This window comes from Centrocercus urophasianus, unplaced genomic scaffold (genome assembly GCF_019232065.1).
Source record: "Centrocercus urophasianus isolate 14NV4802_14NV808 unplaced genomic scaffold, USGS_Curo_1.0 seq_29, whole genome shotgun sequence".
In the NCBI taxonomy this organism is placed as follows: Eukaryota; Metazoa; Chordata; class Aves; order Galliformes; family Phasianidae; genus Centrocercus; species Centrocercus urophasianus.
The window spans coordinates 6,658,638-6,679,122 of NW_024884855.1; the positions used below are offsets into that span (position 1 = coordinate 6,658,638).

The 20,485-nt window shown below is 41.3% G+C and overlaps 1 protein-coding gene across 7 annotated transcripts in view; it reads right to left on the reverse strand.

Moving 5' to 3' along the window:
- The window catches only part of TNRC6A (trinucleotide repeat containing adaptor 6A), a 42,994-nt gene that overhangs the window by 22,254 nt on the left and 255 nt on the right, over nt 1–20,485 (reverse strand). For 2 of the 7 annotated variants that reach the window (XM_042827537.1, XM_042827533.1), the window contains exons 1-5: nt 19,860–19,987; nt 17,417–17,452; nt 10,826–10,916; nt 7,865–7,886; nt 1,450–1,785 (exon numbers count right to left, since the gene is read on the reverse strand). In XM_042827537.1, coding sequence (XP_042683471.1) covers nt 1,450–1,785; nt 7,865–7,886; nt 10,826–10,916; nt 17,417–17,452; nt 19,860–19,936 — 562 coding nt within the window. In that variant the 5' untranslated portion in view covers nt 19,937–19,987. Of the gene's footprint in view, nt 1–1,449; nt 1,786–7,864; nt 7,887–10,825; nt 10,917–17,416; nt 17,453–19,859; nt 19,989–20,485 lie in introns of those variants that run through there. The other 5 variants (XM_042827534.1, XM_042827536.1, XM_042827535.1 and 2 more) reach the window with 5 other exon arrangements.

Consider the following 20,485-nt stretch of genomic DNA (forward strand, 5'->3'; position numbering starts at 1 on the left):
ACTGCAATCACCTGAATTTGGTATGGAAATGTTCTGGTAAAGAGTTACTGATGTAGATCTCTTAAAATAACCGTGTTGGTACAATGTGACTGCATCACTTGGCAAAGGAGCACATGGCACTGCAGATGATTGTACACATTAAATACAGACAAAGGGATTTTTTTTTCCTATTTATTTCAGGAATCATGTAAATATAGCAGTACTTATGTTGCCTGGCTTTTACAAATCACCTACCCAAAGTCAGAATCACACCTAAACTCAAAGAGTTCCCACTCCAGGGTATATTGGAGCAGGACTGGTTGGAGTCTAAAAGATGAACTGTGGAAGGTAAATAAGACCAAGGCTTTCAGCTCCAAAAGAATTAAGGTACTCTTGCACGATGCTGGACTACCATCACCTCTACATTACTTCACAAAGCAATTCATTAGACTACATTCTGAAACCATTACAAAAACCCAGCACTGAAAAATCATTTTCCTTTATTGTTGTCTTTCCTACATATTTCAAGGCACTCACCTTCACAACATCCCAGACAGACACTATTGCTGGTTGTACTAGACAAAAGAACTTTCAAGCAGACTCATACACAGCACATACAAATGTGAGATCTTGGCCTCCCAGTCCTATCTGCCAGATTTGACCAGTCTACCTTGCACGTACAGGAACGCCCCAAGTACAGCTCACAGTTTAAAAAGATCTGCCATCGCAGTGACTGAGAGGACACTAAAGAGAATACAAATCTTTTGTAAGATGGGAAGGTAATGTAGCCAACGTTTTTCTCTCCTAAAAGCCTCTTACAATCTTTTAGTTACTTGTCGGACATGTAGATCTACGACTATTCAAATACTGGATGAGCTTCACAGTCCTTTCCAACCCAAGCCGCTCTGTGATTCTAGGATTTTCTAAAACAATCAAGATTCAGGTTAACGAAGAAAGAGAAACTGACCCAACAACAAAAGCAATTTGGATATTCTAAGATGTCATATCCCATTCGCTTCTAAATCTAAAAAACAAAAGTCTGAGATACTACTCAGAACGCTTTGGAAGTTGAAAGATCTTTCTGACGTACGTGAATCAAAATCAAATGCAATTCTTTGTACCATTATCATTTGAATCACTTGAATCAATTATTAGGATAAAGAACGGAAATTCAGAACATGTAGTAACTGTCACCTTGGCTTAAATACCTGCTCAAAAATAGGTATGCATCTGCTGTATACCACCAGCAAAAACGTATAACAAAGATGCCATTAGTTTCAGGCAAACTTGCACAAAGATGGCTGAAATTATCCTGTAATGTTTAACATTAAGCTACAACACCAGAGGATCTCTCATTTTGCCACAGCTTACATTCAAAGTTTAAGTAATATTAGAACAAACAGCTCATCAGTAATCTCATTTCAAATATCCAGCTCTAATTAAAAGAAAACCAAGGCACCTGCCCCTCACCTGGCTGTTTTTTGCTGCTGTTCGGCACTTCTCCGTTGGTCACCGGCTGTTTGGTTGTGACAGTGCTGCCTCCTGACTGGCCGTTTAATACTTTAGGAGTAGATCCCAGGTTTGCAGCTATAACTGGTAACTGCTGACCTCGTTTCAGAAGCTGTTTCTGTTCCTGGTGTCGAAATCGCGGTGGTACTTCACGAGGAGGGTATCGAGGCAAGGTTTGCTGCTGCTGATTGTTGGCTGTGGCCCGCTTGGCATTATTATTAGTGCTGGTTGCTGAGGAAGTGCCGTTAGAGGTGACAGGCTGAGGCTGGCTTACACTTGTCTTGGTTTGTTCTGGCACTACCCCCACCCCCAAAAAAAAGAAAGTTAGACAAAGTTATTCATCAGAACAGTAACTTAAAATACTCAACACTAATTAGATATTCTTAGATATGTTTATATATCACGCAATGACATTTTTTTTTCCTGATTATAATTTTAACTCACTCCTCATTAAAAGCTCTGTTACCCCATAGTCATACAGCTTTAACAGCACAGATCTGGATGAAGGAATGTCTCGCTGTCCCTTTTAGCAAAGGTAAAGCATGCTACTACTAAGAAACCTACAGTTTTTTCTGACAAATCATTGAATCAGAGAATCCTTGGAGTCGGAAGGGACCTCCAAAGGCTGTGTAGTCCAACTCCCCTGCAATGAGAAGGGACACCACAGCCAGATCAAGCTGCCCAGGGCCTGATCCAGCCTCACTTTGAAAGTCTCCAGGGATGGGGCATCAACCACCACTCTGGGCAGCCAGTTCCAGTGCCTCACCACCCTCACTGGAAAATACACTCTCCTTATATCCAACCTAAATCTACCCTCTTTGTGCATGAAGCCATTTCCCCTTGTACTATCACCACAAAGCCTGCTAAAGATTCTGTCCCCTTATTCCTGTAGCTTCCCTTTAGACACTGAAAAGGCTCTACGTTCATATTGGCAATTAAACCTTACATTAAAATATTTAAGTACTAAAAATAGAACTCTTACTCCCATGGGAAACTTAAAAGTGTTACCATATACAAGAAGTCACCACCTCACAGGAAAAGAAGAGGAGGCAAACAGGACACTCAGAATAAAACTCAAGAAGTCACTTAAGACTCAGCAGCTGCTTTGTGTTTTAATGAAGTATTCTATTCAGGCTATTAAAGAAAAACGTGGGTGAGCCATTGTTTCCCAGGAGGCCCTATGGCAGCGTCATGGAGGTGAGCGGAGCAGCACTCAGCACTCTGACAGCACTGACCTGCTGCTCCCTATTTCACAGCTGGCTGCAGAGGGACAGAACTACAAGGAGCAACTGCCAGACACGAGTCAATTTAATGCATGTATGAGGAATAGAAGGTATTCAAAAGCTCACAGATAAATTGGAGTTGATAAAAATTAATAGCGCTGTATCAGATTCCATTAATTAAGTTATTGCCTATATTCAATAAGCAGATAATTCAGATTCCTTCCTATATGCATCTGAAACACTGTGCATGACAACAAATTTAGATCGAAACTCAACTTCACTAAAACAAATCCTATGCAAGCGCATCTCCATTCCGTGCTTCCAACATTTCTCGATTTAGAAGTGAGAGAACTGAAAAATAACTGAGCGTATTTTGTCATTGTCTGTTTTAGTAAATATCTCAGAATCTGTGAACAGCCCAACACAGCATTGGCAACCGCATTTCTGTGGTCCACATACTGCAATAAGCTCGGAAATTAAGAAAGTTTTCTTCACATACCGCAGTCTGTGCAGCCAATGGCCAGAGCTCAGCTTTGTGATCCATCAGCACGCCTTCTGCCACAGCTGACCCATGCTAATTGCAGGACTTCCTTACAGCTCTCTGCAGCACAGCCCACACCTGAGGCGTGCTGACAGCGAGACACAAAACAAGCACTTCTCGCAGCGAGCAAACCGTCACCGCGCCAAGGCAGTCACACAGTGATGGCAATGCTGAAGGTCACGCACGGCTCCTGTAGCCTTCTGCACAGTGTGCCACATTTTTTAGTCTGACTGCCAACTTTGGTGCAAAGTATCCCCCCCAGAAGAGATTTTTAATCCCACATACAACATCGTTAACGAAAGATTCACTTCTCTTCCACTTCCATTCACATACGATTGCTCCTCCCAGACAAAGTAGAACTGCTTCTACACGACATCATGAGACATCCAAAAAGATGCAAGCAGTAAGTTTAGGGCAGTGCTGCGACACAGCAACGTTAATAATTCACTTTCCTAATTACTGCTGCTTTAAGACTAAGTGCTCGCTACTACAATTTAATCGACCTTCAGATCTTCGAACCACTTACAACTGTAAAGGAGTGCACATAACAACCAGGCTACTTTCTGCCAAGCCACCCTGAAGCTATAAAATCAACAAGAATTCCCAAACAGTTGAAGAAAATTACATCTCTCTTGTATCATGTATTAATTTCCTTAAGAAATACAGCATTCTTTGTTCTTTGATAAGCAAACTAGACAGAAAAATCTTACCAGATAATACAGTTACTGTAAAATGGGTAGAGCTTATATTTGTACACTGATTTCCAACTGAAATTAATCATAAGTGCTTTTAGGTGCAACAGAATTACTTCATCTGCTCTTTCCCAAGCACCACAAAGTTTAAAGCTCCACAATTTATCCTGCCCAACAGTTTCTGCTCCACAACTTCCCAGAAGATCGAATAATAGATAATATTCCAATACGGCTGCTAGAAATTCCAACACTCCTTAACCCTTAGCATTTCTAGTTTCTTATAAACAAGTTGCTTGCTTAACAGCAGTTTTGCACAGCAGCATTCTGTTCTGAACCCCAGTAAAGCACAGCGCGTTATTAGCAGACTATCTATCACAGCTAATTTACTTGTCCAATAACAGCCATTTCACAGAAAGGAATAATACCAAAATCACAGATTTTTTTTTATAAAGAACAAACCTGCTGAGAACGCACAGAGCAGGGGATGGTGAAGTTAAAGTTTGCAGAGAGATTCCAAAGACAGACGCTTCCAACTTGTGTTGCTTTCCCACTCTGCAGATTTCATTAGAAAATGGAGGAGAAGCATGGTGTCATTTTACTGCTACAGGAGTGCTGCCTGCCAACTCCTCCTGGAGTAGGGGCCCAGTGACTTAAACTCCCCCTCCAATAAAAAAAAAAAATGGCAGCTGTCTGAATAACTTCGGTGCAGATGGAAAACAGTTTCTCACTCGCACAAAATCAGCTTACAAAGATCAAATCGTCCCCTAAACCACACAAAGAGCAGCACCGAGCTGTCATTTAAATGTTTCTTCTCGCTGCTGCTTAAGCTGACCCCTTAAAAATGTATTGTAACACACTCTCCCTGTACGTCATGCCCCAAAGAGTTGTCAGTGCTGGAATGCTGAAGGGCAAACAGAGGAAGTCTGGCTTTCAAGCTGACACACGTAAGATGTAGTGCTAGAATTTTCGTTGTGGAAAAATGGCCGCAGCTGTAAGCTCAGCTAGCTGATCTGGAAAATATCTCACTGTTTGCCAATTCATTAACCCCTGAAGATCCGCACAAAGGTACGTTAGATGCCATTTACACAGGCAATTTTAGCAGCAAGCACTTACAGCTCTGTTATTTTTGCTAATTTACATTAATTAATGCAACGTTTAAAAGCTAATGCAAGAGTTTTGGCAATCACGTAAAGCGGAGTCCGGCAGACGAAAAAACGCCCCGCACCCAACACAAACAGAAGGCTCAGTGTGCTCCAGCAATTCTGCTTCACGGGGAAGAAAACGAATAAGAAGTTTCCACGGTGGGAAATATGAGTCAAAGATTTCAATTCCACACCCAGCTATTTTTAAAAGCACTTTCTGTTTCAGTGGCTGATTCAAAGTTTATTCCGCTCTGCAACAGAAGTCAGCCTTTACGTCTGTGCCTTCCACAAAGCAGAGGAATTCTGGAGATCGACAGATGTGTTCAGTTCTAGCTTCACTGTTTTGCAAAGCACAAAAACACTCAGAACAGCCAACCGCCACAGCAGCATCCACACAAACATCAGTGCTCTGCTTTTGTAAATCCTTTCACTACGCCATTATGTATGTAATTAAAGTCTGACTCTAAAAAAAGATCCCCTAATGAAATCTCACATTCTGCAGCAGCCCATCACAATTACTGAAGCGAGCAACAAAAACAAAACTCAAGCATTCTTCTTACACAGCATTTAGCTGTGCTCAGTGTATCGCTGCTCCTGGCTATGGCGTGGTTTGCAGATGCCTGTTTCAGGAGAAATCCCAGGGAAGCGGATTGATTTATCTGTCCCTAGCAGTGCTAACATCAAACACAGCAAAAATACCTATTTTGTGACACCAGAGGGGAATGCCAGAGCAATTGTTGAGAACACTATAGAGCTGTTAAAGAAAGACTTCCAAGTGATACTCATTCTTTTCTAAAACCCCTGATACAAGAGTACTTGGAGGACACTCGTCAAGATAGGGATTTGTTCTGCTGGCTGTTGCACACAGAAACCCTCGCAGCTACTCGATGCATTCATCGTTAACTCCTGTGAACACCACCTTCCTTCTTTTGATAAAACCAGAGGTATAGAACTAGACAGAATATCTGGGATCCACAGCAATGAAACGTGCATTTTTAATGACAGTACTACACTGTTAAATGCTATTTGTACTGAAAACATTTACACTGGCACTTTCTTCTCTACTTCCATTCTTAATCCTGAACAGGAAAAAAAAAAAAAAAATCAGCACCACTGACTGCTTTAGAAGGCACTCCTATAATTTACATGCACACTGACAGCTACTGCTGCAACACTAATTTCTACCTCAGCTAAAAAAAACATTTTGGAAACATCCAGGCTACACTTAAAAATAAGGAGCGAAGCTTCTCTGCTTCCCACCCCCTTGGAAGCGGCTACTTTTCTGAAAGAACATTAATTCTGAATTATTTAGAGATCCCATACTCTTGTATTTTATCTTCAGCTCATGCACAAAATAAATAATTTAAGACATTAACGCGATGGAAACTTGGAGACTTAATGAAACATTAATTTGCATCCTGCACACAAGCAGGCAGAACAAGGAAAGAGCTAGGTGCAACACAAGCAACAAATTTTGTTCCTACAGAAACTGCTGCAAAAAGTTGCACGTGTGAATCCCACAATGCCCATACTTCTTCAGAGGACTGCCAGCTTGTGCTTCTTTGACAACTCCGAATTCCCACTACGCTTGCTGGAACACCCTTTTAATAACATGGTAACATCACATTCGGAATGTAATACTCTCATTCTATAAACAACCCTAGGTCTCCAAAGAATAAACAAACAGGAGAACTATTTATTTCATCCTTCATAAGAAAGGCATTTTCCCAGTGTGAAGATCCCCCTGGGTGCCCTCCCCTCCCCCAGGCCATGTTCAGCCATTTGCTGCTGCAGGGCTGCCCCTGATGTGATGCCAGGACCGTCTGAGTACACAGGTCAGATGTTCACCCAAAATGGATGTTATTCTTTAAAACTAAGTACTGTATCATTATTCTCCCTATTTTTTTTTTCCCAGACATGGTTTATTAATTCAGAATACAAACAAATACTTGCACAATTCTTTACAACTGGTATATCGTTTTAGAGACTTCCTGGTAGGCACAGTGCATCCTGCATCAGTTTGCTGCCCTCACCCCACAGCAGCACTTCCAACACGTTCCACTGTTCAGCAATACCTGCAGCAATGCTGAGCAGAGTTTCCAAGCTTGTTTCCAACATGGCTCAAGTTAAACTAAACCCAATGTTCCCACAAAAAAAAAAAAAAGCAATTCAAGGAGCTCACCATGCGATTGCCTATGTGATTGTTATTCACTTTCCAACCAACTTAAACAGAAAGTGAAAATGATTTTTCCACTGCTCATAGAAGGAACAGAGAACTTATAAAACCTACAAACACTGAGAGCAACAGCAGCATTCCCAGCCTGCACCAAACAGCTCCGTTACAGCTTTTACAATACAGACCATTTTGCCAGGATCAACCCTCCACATACAGTAATCAGAACTGGACACACCAGTTGCTGATATATCAAGTGTTCCTAGCCTCACTTCTATGTAAAATATTTAGAAAATACATTTTGAACAGATCCAGTTGGTGCATCTGTAAGCAGTGAGACTAGAAGAGCAAAAAAACCAAAAACAATTGAGGAGATTGAGGTATTACATATTTGCCTAGTGCTGTGTAAGTACTTAAGAATAGAAAACAGGAAGATGAGAAAAATTCCAGCTCCAGGAAGAAACCATTCCCTTCACTCTTTTATTTGTGGCAGCTTTTTGAAATCTCACAGATGCAATTTTCCAGTAGCTTTCAGCTGAGCCACATGATTCACCATATTTAAAAACGCAGAAACATTACAGAGAGAAAACTCTAAAGTAACTTACCTTTGATTTTTTGTTCAATGGCCTAGAATAAGAAAGAAGAAGCGTCAGTGATTTGCACAGATAAGAGGAAGAGCCACATGTACACATGGCACTTACACAAGCAACGTTAGCTTTTGACTTTCCTCCTTTTAAAATATTTTAAAATTATTTTATAATCTCCATCAGAACCTTCTACTCCTCCCTAACCAACCTGTGCCTATTATTCCTCATGCTTAGAAAGCTGCTAAAATGTTAAGAGAAGACAAAATTAATTTGAAAGATAAGCATTTGAAACAGACTAAATTAAACTTACAAATTAGCCTGTTTGAAGCGAGTTAAAAACTGTGCCTGGAAGCAAGGAAGCCCCAGACACTTCTCATGCAGAATACAGCAGGGAAACAGAGAGGAACATGGAAATCTAAAGCAGGCAAAGTAAATGCCAGAGCTTTCAGTCTTTCATTTCCACAATTCAATTTGTTGCTCCTGTGACAGTGGCAAGATAGGAGATCTACTGGAATAAAGTCTCCTGCAATAAAAATGAGGACAGAAACATCTCTTGCATGGGAACACATTTTAATGGTGTGGCTTTACCTAGAAAAGTGAAACAGGCTTCAGAAAAGATCTCTCAGAAGCAGAAATCAGTTCTTCCCAGCTGAAGAGTCTTAATTATCACTTCTAAAATGCATTATCTTGCTAAAGCAGAATGAGACTTAATCTAATAGGGTTACTTTGGTAACTGTACATAACCTGTCTTAACTATGGCACTGCACATATTCATGTGACATAGTGAAGTCACTTGCAGCAATATTTAGGCTTTGATTATCTCTAGTTAAAACCGTGTGAGGGAAAAAAAGGCAGAGCACGTGCACATGAAAAAATGCAGTCATTTGATGTCAGCTTTGGTTAGGTTTAGATATCAGCACTCTTAGGGCTTACATGGAAATGATACTCCTGACACTTTGGTGTCACAGCCTCACTTCTCTGGAAATTAACAGCACATCAACAGAAAGGCACTTCTTCAATTTCTTAAACCAGCAAAGGCACTCACAAAAATTTGCTATGCTGTCTAAATACAGCCTCACACTCCCAAGAAAGATTCATTTTCATAAAAATTATGCTGTCAGAGATTGATAAAGATAACTACACTAAGAGGTCTGCAAAATCTCCTCTGAGGAAACTCCACTGTCCTAAAGGTAATGCTCACCCACTGGAATAAAGAGTGCAAAGTAAAACCAATGGCTGCTTATATCAATGCCTCTAAAAACCACATCCCACTCATCTCCAGTTTGCCTGCTCACCCTTATCACCCTGACTCCAATATCAGGGCTTCTCTTCCTCACTCGCCAAAAGGCAGCTGCAGCAACCTGTGGCTGCTACATAACACAACTCTTCATTATGCTGACTTTATTTAACCAATATGGTTAACAGAAAAATTATATTGAAGCCTTGGGAAGTTTCCCATGCACTTGGATCTGCAGGATAGTTTATGCACAACAGCTGGTTCTGAACACTTGCTCCCAAGCATATTTTTTATGGTCATAAAAAGGAATATGGAATCCAAAGGTTGATGTCCTGCAAAATCTGCTCTGCACCAGGGTGCAAGAACCACTCAAAAGGACAGAAGTTCCACAAGCCAAGTGCCACTCATCTGTGAGCACTGCTGATCTCCTACAGCATTGTCTTTTAGTTTCAATTTCTAAAAGACTACAGTATGCACAAAAACAAGCAGTAGCTTTCCCTTCCATTAGCTGGTGCATGGTCATGTGCTTTCAAGCTTTGCTTGCAAGCCCAAGACTGATAACACCAAATAGTGAGTTCTGAAGAGATCAAACAGAAAAAGACCACAAGATAAAATGAGCAGTTTTGGACAAACTGAAACTACTCACAAATATGAAGGAGCAGATAAAAATCCCTCAGAACAATTGAGGGCTAATTTAATAAGTTTGCCATTTAAATCTATAATCAAGCCACATCAGTACTAGATTATTTTACTCTTTTTTGTTTTCTTTTAAACAGTTAACTGTCCATTTGTTACTGCCGCTGCTCAGAGAGAGACCTTTAATGCAGATCAAGCTCAAGCTTTTCCAGGAACACAAATGACCACCCCTACAGCATCAGATAGCTTCTTGCTCCATAGGAACTTCTAACAATCCCTGATGGATGAAGTCCAGCTATGTAACATTGTGCTAATGTCAGCATCCAGCAAGTAAACAAAGCCACATGGCTTAGGAACAGTTTAACAAGTACTCCACGAGCAGAAAAAACAAACCCAAATTTTCAAGTTCAGGCAAACGTTTGGTCTCTTCATTAAAAATATATATTTATGCTTTTAATTCTTCTAAATATTACATTCAAACATACACATAAGTCTTTCAAACTTGTGAAAATATTAAACTTCGGGGGCTACAGAGAACCTCTTAAAAGATTTACATTCTTCAAGTAAACCAGCTGCCTTTCAACCTCTGATTAAAAATTTCAAGAGGAAAATGAGTTATACTGAGACCCAAAAATTACTGTGCAGTTTTGCTGTCAGCTACTGAAAAGATGAGGGAAGCTCTCCTTTTGAAACACAAGCAAACACCTCACCTTTTCCAGAAGCAGCCTTTTCATACGATTTAAATTAGATTTGCTGTAAGATTAGACATGCCTAATTTCCCATAAGTGCACAGGGAACACCTTTGTTTAGGCCAACAAACAGGGAGAACTGACAGAGGAAGCTTTCAACTTGAGACCACAATCAGCAACGTGAGCAGTCATCTCAGAAGAATATTTAGCCTCTAAATAATCTGTACACAAAGCCACTTAAGATGTTCAAGATGTCACCATTTACATGTTACCATGTAAACCATTACATAACTGACAGTACGTATAAAGCATTAAAAAAATTAAGAAAACACTGCTGTTAAAGAACTGACCAGACAATATTTACTACTAATGAAGCAAAATCCACAAGTACCCTTTTATCTTTTTAACTCAACATACCTTTTTTTGAGCAGCTTCCTTCTTCTTCTTGTCTTCTTTTCTCTTTTTCCTTTCTTCCATCAACTGTTCTTCCTCTTCTTGCACTAAATCCCTGAACCACACAGTTGGTAATTAACTCTCCCAAAATACAATCTGTACACACATACATTCATTTTAGAACAATTATTTCAGAGAGACCCAAAAGGAACTGAGAAATATTATCCAATTAGAAGCAAGACTCCCACAGGGACAAAGTACTTTCACTGCAAATCACAAGTGACAAAACTTTTAAGGGCAGCTGCAGTGCCAAAGCACATACAAGATTTTTTTTTCCCCCCTCTTAAGCTCTCCCTGTTGTTGTGAATCAGAGCCTGAGCTCTTGCACACCACGTTTCTGCCTCATACCTTTTTTCTGACCCAGCATGAACCAGGCTGTGGGCAGCTCCCCAGCCATGCACACTGCCTCTATCAACCCCAGGCAGGCATTTGCAGCACTCACACATCTTATACACTGCTTCTGCCAACAACCAAGCAACACACACCCGTTTTGTCGCCAAAGATTGAGCTAATTCAGCTGGCTGTGTATGTGTACAGATGCTACTGCTGACATAAAGGACATATGAACAAGCAGGTATCAACTGAAGAGCATGGTCAGAGCAGAGATTTCAACAGCAGTGCAATTTTAGAGTTCCTAAACTGAGTGACAAAACTCTAACTTGTAATAACAGGTTTTGCTTTCACATGTCATTAATTTAAATTCACTTTATATTAAGTTTCAGATGCTAAAACAGGCTTTGCAGTAACACCATTTCCCAGATTATGCAGGACTCTTCAAGTCAGACCTTAGTACATAAAAACAGTAGAGAAAATATGGAGAGTATCAAAAGCAGGAAAAAGTCAAGGCAAACAAGCTATCTGTGTCAGTAGGAACTAATAACAAACTGTATTTCAATGTCATGCCTGAGGAGACACAGTGATTATTGATGAGGACAAGAAGGAAATCTACACAAAACCACAATGGGTAGAAAAGACCAGGAATCAGCAGACAAAACAAGGATTTGGGCTAATCATGCAAAAAAGCTCATGACAAAACAAAATGCACAAAGATCAATGCGTTGTTTCAGGTATCAGAATAAAAACAAGTGCTCACAAAAAGGCAGGAGGATTCTAAAAATCAAGAAAACAGCAATGAAGCCAAATATAAAAAGGGAGGTGGCAGCAGCTCGCACCAAACACTTAAAGGCAGAGGAAGCCTACTAATGCCTGCTTACTTCAGTGTTTGAGATTCAGACAGTAAAGAATTTGTATTTCCTAGAAAGCCTGCTTATAAAGTTACTTTGCCATGTGAGGGGTAGGAGTGTTTAAAGCTGGAGGGCTTTGAAGCTTCTAGCTTGGATAAGACTAACAGCCACCCAACAACAACAACAACAACACAAGGCTGAGAATGTTTTGCAGCCCTCTTCCTGAAGCACACATAGGCTGCCACAAACACCCTGATATGCAGAGCCCTAATGCTTGGTCCAGCACACACCGCCCTCTCACTGAGCCAATCATGTTCTCCAAACACCTCCTAATTTCTAGCATGCTTTGAACAGGATGTGGGAACAAACTCCAAGAGTGTTGACAAAGTAAAGGAAGAAGACACCTCATTTACTCCATGAATCAATTCCAGAACAGAAGCAGCCCTTACTCTTACAGTAGCATTCACAAGCAGCCAGCTCTGTCCCAGCACTGCCCATGCTTTGTGCCCCACCAGCTGGAGTTCCAGAAGAGCTTGGATTCCTGGCTGTGCGCAGCTCTCGGGCAGTACAACTGAGCAGTCACTCATGTCATTTACCACAGAGAAAGGAAAAGCTGAGAAACAACCGAGAGAAGTGAATCTACATCCAGATGGGGACAAATGATCTTGTCAGGCATATCTCTCCAGTGTTCAGTTCAATGCTCAGAAAATCTCTTTTTCTGTCTTTGCCATGTATTTCATACACTATGCAAAGCAGAACAGGAGAGAAGATTTTATTACAGTTTCATCATCTGGCAGCAAGATTCATTGAGGACTGTCTTAAAACATAAAAACTAATCTGCAATTAGGTATTCAAAATCTTCCATGGATAACTAAGAGCTTAGTCACGTAACTGCAGGAAACAGTCACAGCGCCAGTTTGCTTTAAAGCCATCTCTTGGATGCCATGCAATTTTGGGGTAATGATTAACCTGCAATGACATCTGCATGCCACATATGTGACACGTGTTTTGTCCATCCTCGTCTTGCACCCTGAGAACGTGCAAACTGAAATCATCCAGGTTCTAGAAGAAAGCTGCAGCACTGTAAGAGGCACACGCTATGCAAAGCAGTATTTTCACAACAAAGAAATGACTCATCAGTCCTGCTACAACTAAGTCAAAACGATTATGTTTTGAGACTACAAATGTTACCAACTAACACACAGTCACCTCCGGATTACTCCACCACAGCACTGTTTTCCTACAGGAACAAGAGAACTCCTAAATTATAACAACAATCATTCCATTTTCATGTATTTAAGTTGCCTTTACAGGCAAAGCCAGCTCAGAAGGCAGACACCATGATCAGTATGCAGCAGGGCCCTACACAACCCAGCACACCGCCTACCTGTAGGTAGTTCCTAAGAAGAGCACTGCATTACCTTTATAATGTTATGTTCCAGTGACTGAAAAGTGAAACTGACCCACTGTGCAGTTAATCAACACTAAAGCCCTTACTGCCCTTCCTCTTTGTTAAAAGCATCAATTTTTTGAGGAAGGCACTCTTACTACCACTACCCTCTCCCTTAAACCTAAAACACAAATTTAATTTGCCTATTAAGCTATCAGTCTAAAGCAGACTCCTAAGTTTCCACCTCCATCAGCTGAAAGAACAAGTTTGTTTTATTTCTAACACATAACTGCACAGCCCTATCAGCAGATAACAAGTGCCACAGGTTACATAGCCAGTCCCAAGGTCCATTAAAATACACAAGTAACAAGCAACATTTTAATGCTACATCCTGAGAAACAGAAGCGATACGCAGTATTCCCTTGCACCATCCTGCACTTGAATAGCTCCCTATTCCTGACTGGTATTCCAATTTTAGGTAACTGTCTACAAACTGTCAACAGCTCCACAATACTTTGTGGCACCTAACATGAAACACAGAGATAAGTAACAAGACACAAACAAAAGAATAAATGCCCTCGCTGAGCTCTTCCCAGATTCCAGGTAGGTGCATTCCACTGATGGACCTCAGGAACAGAGCTGGCAGCAGCATGCCTGGCCCCCCTTGTAACTGCACCTCACTCAGCACAACTCCCATTTGTATAAGGAGAAAAACATACCGAAATTCTTTCACTCATTTAAGCCATTAAAAAAAAAAACCACACACACAAAGCAAAACAACCAACAACTGGTTATCTACTCAAATGGCTGCATCACTTTTACAATATAGAGAAGTGCCTTGTGATTCTGGGTGACGTGAGATCAAGTCTTTTAGTCCATTCCTATTATCACTGTGCCATTTATGTGGAGAGCAGCTACACTCTGACCTCTACAGTCAGCATTCATCACTATTTCTTTAAGTTACGACAGTGCCAACTTCACACTTCATTTTCTGTTTGGCTTCACTTGTTATTCATAATTTGAAGCAGTTGTAATTTTTCAAATGTAAACAGCCCAGCTCTTACTTACATCATATTTTACTTCTAACTTTAATTCTTCCAAAAGGTTCTAATGATGCCTATGCTAAAAAGCTCCAGCTTGGCACTGTAAAAATGCCAAAATAGAGAAGACTGTTAGACACGTTTAGCTGCTGCTCTTACACTACAAGAAAATCAAGCATACCCATATTTTTTCTGAAAGACATAATGAGGATTCAGTGATCAATGTTTGTACAGCACGCTATCTTTGCTCTTATAATTTGCAAAAGGGAAGATGTTACGCCACAATAAAATTACAGTTCTTGTCACCCTACTGAGGGAATCACCATTACAAGAAGAATTCTGACACAAATTAAGATCTAAGACTCTCCCTGCATTATTATGAACACAGTATCTCAGAGCCAGAAGCACACAGTGCACACGCACAGCAAATGTCAGCGCTGAAAGCAAACAAGGTGCCATCTCACCACCAGCAGCAGTTATCCAGCACTCACCAGAACCAAACTACTTCTGTAAGAGAACTGCATTAATTGGGCTTTGAGATTCTTCAAGCTAACGCTAGCAGTTAGAATTCATCCTTCAAATGCTTCTGAAGGTGTCAGCAGTGATACAGATGCTCACACAGCGTTTGCTTGCCAAGCAGATACCTCCTCAACTCACTTTCAAACCCAATTAAAGTCTCGCTGCCCCACAAGATGGTGCTAGCACATTTTTAAAGACACTGTTAACAACAGTGGAAAATGCTTTTAGAAGCAGCATGGCTGTGCAGGGCTTCTCCCAGAGGTGTACATCTTAAGTTGACTCTGAAGCTCTTTGAACACTGAGCTGAAGATTTCGGAGCGCTCAGTCCCTGCACTGAGCACACTGTGCCCACAGCTCCCAGCACAGGCACCTCACGCTGCAGGAAGGAGACCAGGACCCAACCGGCCCTCGGTGGCCCTGAGCTAATACCTGAAAGGAAAAGATATTTATTAATAACTGAACCAAAAGCATTATCCATCAGCCCACTTCTTGAGAGGACAGCATCACTCAGGATGCTGCATCACCAGACATCAGCTTCTGCCTTAAGCGTTTCCGGATTTCTGCCTTCCATAAGTTCATGACTACACTACTGAACATAAAAGGGATCAGGAGTGATTACATACAGTTCTGAAACATACTGAACATAAAAGGGATCAGGAGTGATTACATACAGTTCTGAAACCGCTCCAAAATTCACAGTGATATATTTTTTTTCTTTATTTATTTTTTTAGTCTACCATTTGCTTATCTTCTAGTTATAAATTAACCTGCAACACTACAGGAGGAAAACTACACATTAAAAAAATGGAGTTGAAACAACGTTCACACTTCTGCAAAGGCACTGAGCATGTAGGCATGCACCACATATCCAGTGTGTTGGCATTACATACAGACTTCCAAACATACTGCCAGAACTTAGAACATTCCTATTTCTGCTGTATTCTGACCTGATAGTTTGCTAATATATTTTTTTAATAGTGCAATCATACAGAGGTGACAATAAAATTATTTCTCAGTTTCCCTTTTGTTCCCCTTTTTATGCTTCCTGCAAAACAGTGCATCACAACAAAAGGAACACTCTACAAGTTCATGGCACAGAAGCCATTACTCTGAAGTTCACAAAAACCCAGCACATCGCACAGGAGCAAAGAAAGCCACTGATGAGGAAACCACTGAATGAGAGATGCTGCATCCATGCTCTTTCCAGCTATTAATGTATAGAAGAGGTGCTGCCAAGCTATAAACTGATACTTCGATGCATAACTGATTGGCAAATGGGTGCCAGCCACTTTCTTTTCTACTTTTAAAATACCAGTGTTCAAATTATCACCATAAAAGTGACAGAAATTCAACTAGCACATCTACCACTAACAGCTGTGTGGAATACACTCACCTTTCCCATTCTTCTCATGCAGAAGCTGGTTCAACAGAACTACATTCCAAACTACAACAACTGAAAACACACCATAATTCCAGAATAATATTTTCCTTACGTTTTGTCCCTGAGGCTTCATTCCAGATTAGGGTCTATCATACTCACTGCTACACAAGCACACAAATCTCTTTCCCAACAAGTCTGTCACCCAAATATACAAGACTTCAGCAGCTGCAATAAACAATCCCTACCTTCATTACAAGTGGGAAAGCAAAGAACTATTAAACTGCTCCTCCTTAAGCAAACTGGTCATACAGGATATCTCTAACAGAGGCACGGACGTGAATGCTGACTGTTGCAGTCCACCACCTTCACCATACAGCCATTCATCCCTTACAGCTTCAGTGTTATTAACGCAGAGCCAAGATACTGCAAGATGGGTTTGGTAAGAGCAAATTGCCTTATGGGGACAACCTGACATCTACACGAGCTCAAAAAAAGCACCCACTTATTGGGTAGAAGAGAAAGCAAGGCACCATTTTGCCTAAGCATCTCTGAGTGTTCTGAAAGGGTGCTGCATCTTTGCAATAAGCTCTTCCCGTTTGACTGCAGAAGTTTATTGGAAAAAAAATGAAACAAAAACCCTGCTCTCCCAGCACAGAAAATCAAGTGCTCAAGTATCAGCAGAAACCTCTGCACTTCTCACTCTCATTCTCATACCTATGCCTCTATCATTGAGCCATCTCATCTTCTTTCTAAAGCAAATAAGGAAAGCCTCATGGAAAGATGGTTGTTAATCTAACACACAAGAGAGAAAAAAAAAAAAATCACGTAGCAGAAACTTAGTAGAATATGTGGATGAGATCTAGAGGTATACATGATGTCAGGCAGAGTCAATTCCCCCAGAACACAGAGAGCCTGCAGCCAATGGAGCAGAAATGGGTGAATGAAAGCCATACTGTGAGCCTTTCCTGTGATTTGCATGCTTAGGAAGAGCCAAACTCATGTGCTCAGGAATGAAATTGTAAATGTATTTCAAATATTTACCTTCTCTCAGTTCCACATAAGTGAGGCAGGAAAGCCCTGTTTACCAAACAGAATTAAGAAGTTATTTCTTAAAACAGAAGAACTGAATGGTTTTTTGCACTCCTCCTCATCTTAACCAAACTTAAGCTGCATTCCTCTGGTTAATAGTGGAGGGTTACACACTCGTTCAGTGGCAGACTGAACAGGTGACATTTCTCTTGTAATAAGCAACAACAAAAAGTGCAACGCATTGATTTGAGTTACTTTGAGTCACGCACTGTGCTTACTTCTAAAGCAGAAAATACTCCGAGTCCTCTGCAAAAGTGCATTTTAGACAAGATGCTGACCCAACGAAGACCCTTCTATGAAAGGCCAAGTATGCCGAATTTCTAAACCTGAGGTTAAAAGTCATCACTCTAACTGGATAAGCTGTCTGTATTAACAGCTTAATGCTTATTCTATCACAAACCAATAGCCTAAGCCAATATTCTTACTGAGATTAAAAACCAATTTAGTTATGAGCATAAACTCCAAAGGGAATTGCAGAACTGACATGCAGCAACGCCGACATCCCACAGAACTCACAGACTGTATATACACTCCACAATTTTACATTAAGACAAACTCGTAGCATAGGTCAATTTACCTTTCCCAGAGAAAGATATTTGCTCTTCTACAATTGACTAGGTCACTGCAAATTTAATAAGATCATAGATAATGACAGGAGAGAAAGAGCGACAGCTATCTGTAGAGTTCTGCAATACTAATGCAGTTATCAAGCCTATGCAGAGCAGGCATGCTGTGCCAAGCTGTGTTCCCACACAGTAAAAACATTCTCACTAAGAAGAAACCAAACAGAAGAAAGTTTTCTGACAATAACTGATATATTAATGTTAAAACAGAAAAAAAGCTCTGAATATTTTAAATGAGTAAAACAAATACCTGTGTCAGAAAACCGAGAACCGCTTCATATCAGAAGTGAACCTTGATCTGCTCCCACTGCCCACAGGCACCTCGTTTACACAGCTCTGGTTTACTTTCACCTCTTTACACTATCTATGCTGCCAGTATGACAGGAGAGCTCACAATTAAGTCAACAGATCTTCGCATTCTTACAACTAAGACTTAACACATAATACATACTTTTTTTTTTTTTTTTTTAATTTATCACCATATCTAAAGAATACATTTCTGAAATTGCTTCTGGTACCAATTAAGCGGTGAGTGCTTTGTACAGAATGATAATGATTTAATTATGTTTTTTATACACGGTTTTGGAATCTTTGGTGGACAGATTACTTGAAAAGCTGTACTTTGATTACTTAAAAAATTGCAATTTACTATTCAAGTAAAGCCAGTTTAACAATGACCCTCACATTATTCCCAGCATATGGCTTTTACTTAATCTTAAAGATTCTGTGTACGTTACATAAATACCATCAATAAAACAAGAAAATTATTCCTACTTAAGCACACTACCAAAAAAAAAAAAAACCACCAAAGACATACACTGACAACAGAGGGAAGCCAATCAGTTTTCACAGTGGAACTGGAAATCAATCTCAAAGTTCAGGACTGATCAATCACAGTAAGCAAGAAAACCACAGGCTACCAGGAGCTGAAACTAGCAATCTATCAGCTACGTTCAGGTTTTCGGTGTATTTCAAATGGCCTTCATGAAAGTCCCTATAAGGTCTAATTGAAAAAGAATACATTGCATAGAAAGGGAGGACAAGAGTAGAAAACAAAGAGCATATGACAGATACTTGCAAGAATGTGACTGCACCAGAAACAGTGCAGAAGAAATAATTTCTTAAATTCAAAAGTGACGTACGACTCACACAAAATCCCCAATTCAACATAACTCCTTACTGTTGAGCTAAGCATTTGAAAAGGAGCTGCCCATTCTGTAAAATGCTGCAATAAGAACTGCACACCAATTAGAAGTTTCCCGCCTTTTAACTCTTATTGGAGAGAGAAGCAAAAACCCAATATTTACATGGCAGTTTATTTCAATTTAAAGCCAGTTGTTTTTTTTTCCCCCCCAAACCAGTAATTCCTTGCTTCTCAACATTTGCCTGAACTACATAGGAAAAAGAGCAAAAACAAAACAAAAACAACAACCAAAACCAAACCTCACCTTCATTAATTTTTGGAATACTGTTAGGTTCAACTTAGGACAGAATGCCAAGTTATTTTTCTCTTCATAAGCGTTCTATCCTATTGAAGAAATTCTATTATAGAATCTGACACTGTATATAAAAGAAACCACATTAAAAGTGCTCAGCCTATTGAACTAAAATCACAGAAATGCCTCAATGCAATAGCAGGACGTATTTTCAAATTATACTTTTATTAAAGCCTTACAACTAGCCTGACATTAAAGGCCCAGATCAAACCCACAGTGCTTCCAGCCCTAGGCCGACCCGCGCTCTGCACTCAGGAAGGGATTCAAGCATCTTACCTGCTTAGTTTTCTTTCGACTTCTTTGGTAGCTTTAGCTTCCAACTCTCTGGAACAGAAAGCGATGTTGGTTCCCATGTCAACAACAACAACGCGGCAAGAAGCAACGACCCAACCCGCGGGGCGCCGAGCCGCGCCCGCAGCGCAGCGCAGAGCCGCGCAGCACAGCGCAGCACAACGCGCCCCATGACGGCCGGCAGCGCGGGGGACACACGGAGAGCCGGGCCGTCAGCCGGGGGCAGCAGGGCACTGCGGGGCGGGAGCGGAGCCCGAGGAGCCTTCCGTGCCACGCATCCCGCGCTGAATTGTTCGCGGCGCTTCAAAGAACGCGATTCTGCTGCATCACTGAAACTTTGGGAACCCGACTCAAACCCGGCCGCCGCAATTCCCCCCTCAGCTCCTCCGATCTCTCCCCAGCTCCTCGGCCCGCGCACGAGCTGCGAGTGCGGGGCGGGAGCGGAGCGAACGGCTCCGGGCCGGGAGGGCAAAGCTCAGCCGCGGAGCGCTCCGCCGCGCCTCCTCCCGCGCCCGAGGCCGCTCCCGCCCGCCGGGTGGGCCGAGCCCGGGCCGAGCCCGTCCCGAGCCCCGCAGCCGGGCGGGGCCGCGCCCGCCGCCCCGAGCCCCCCT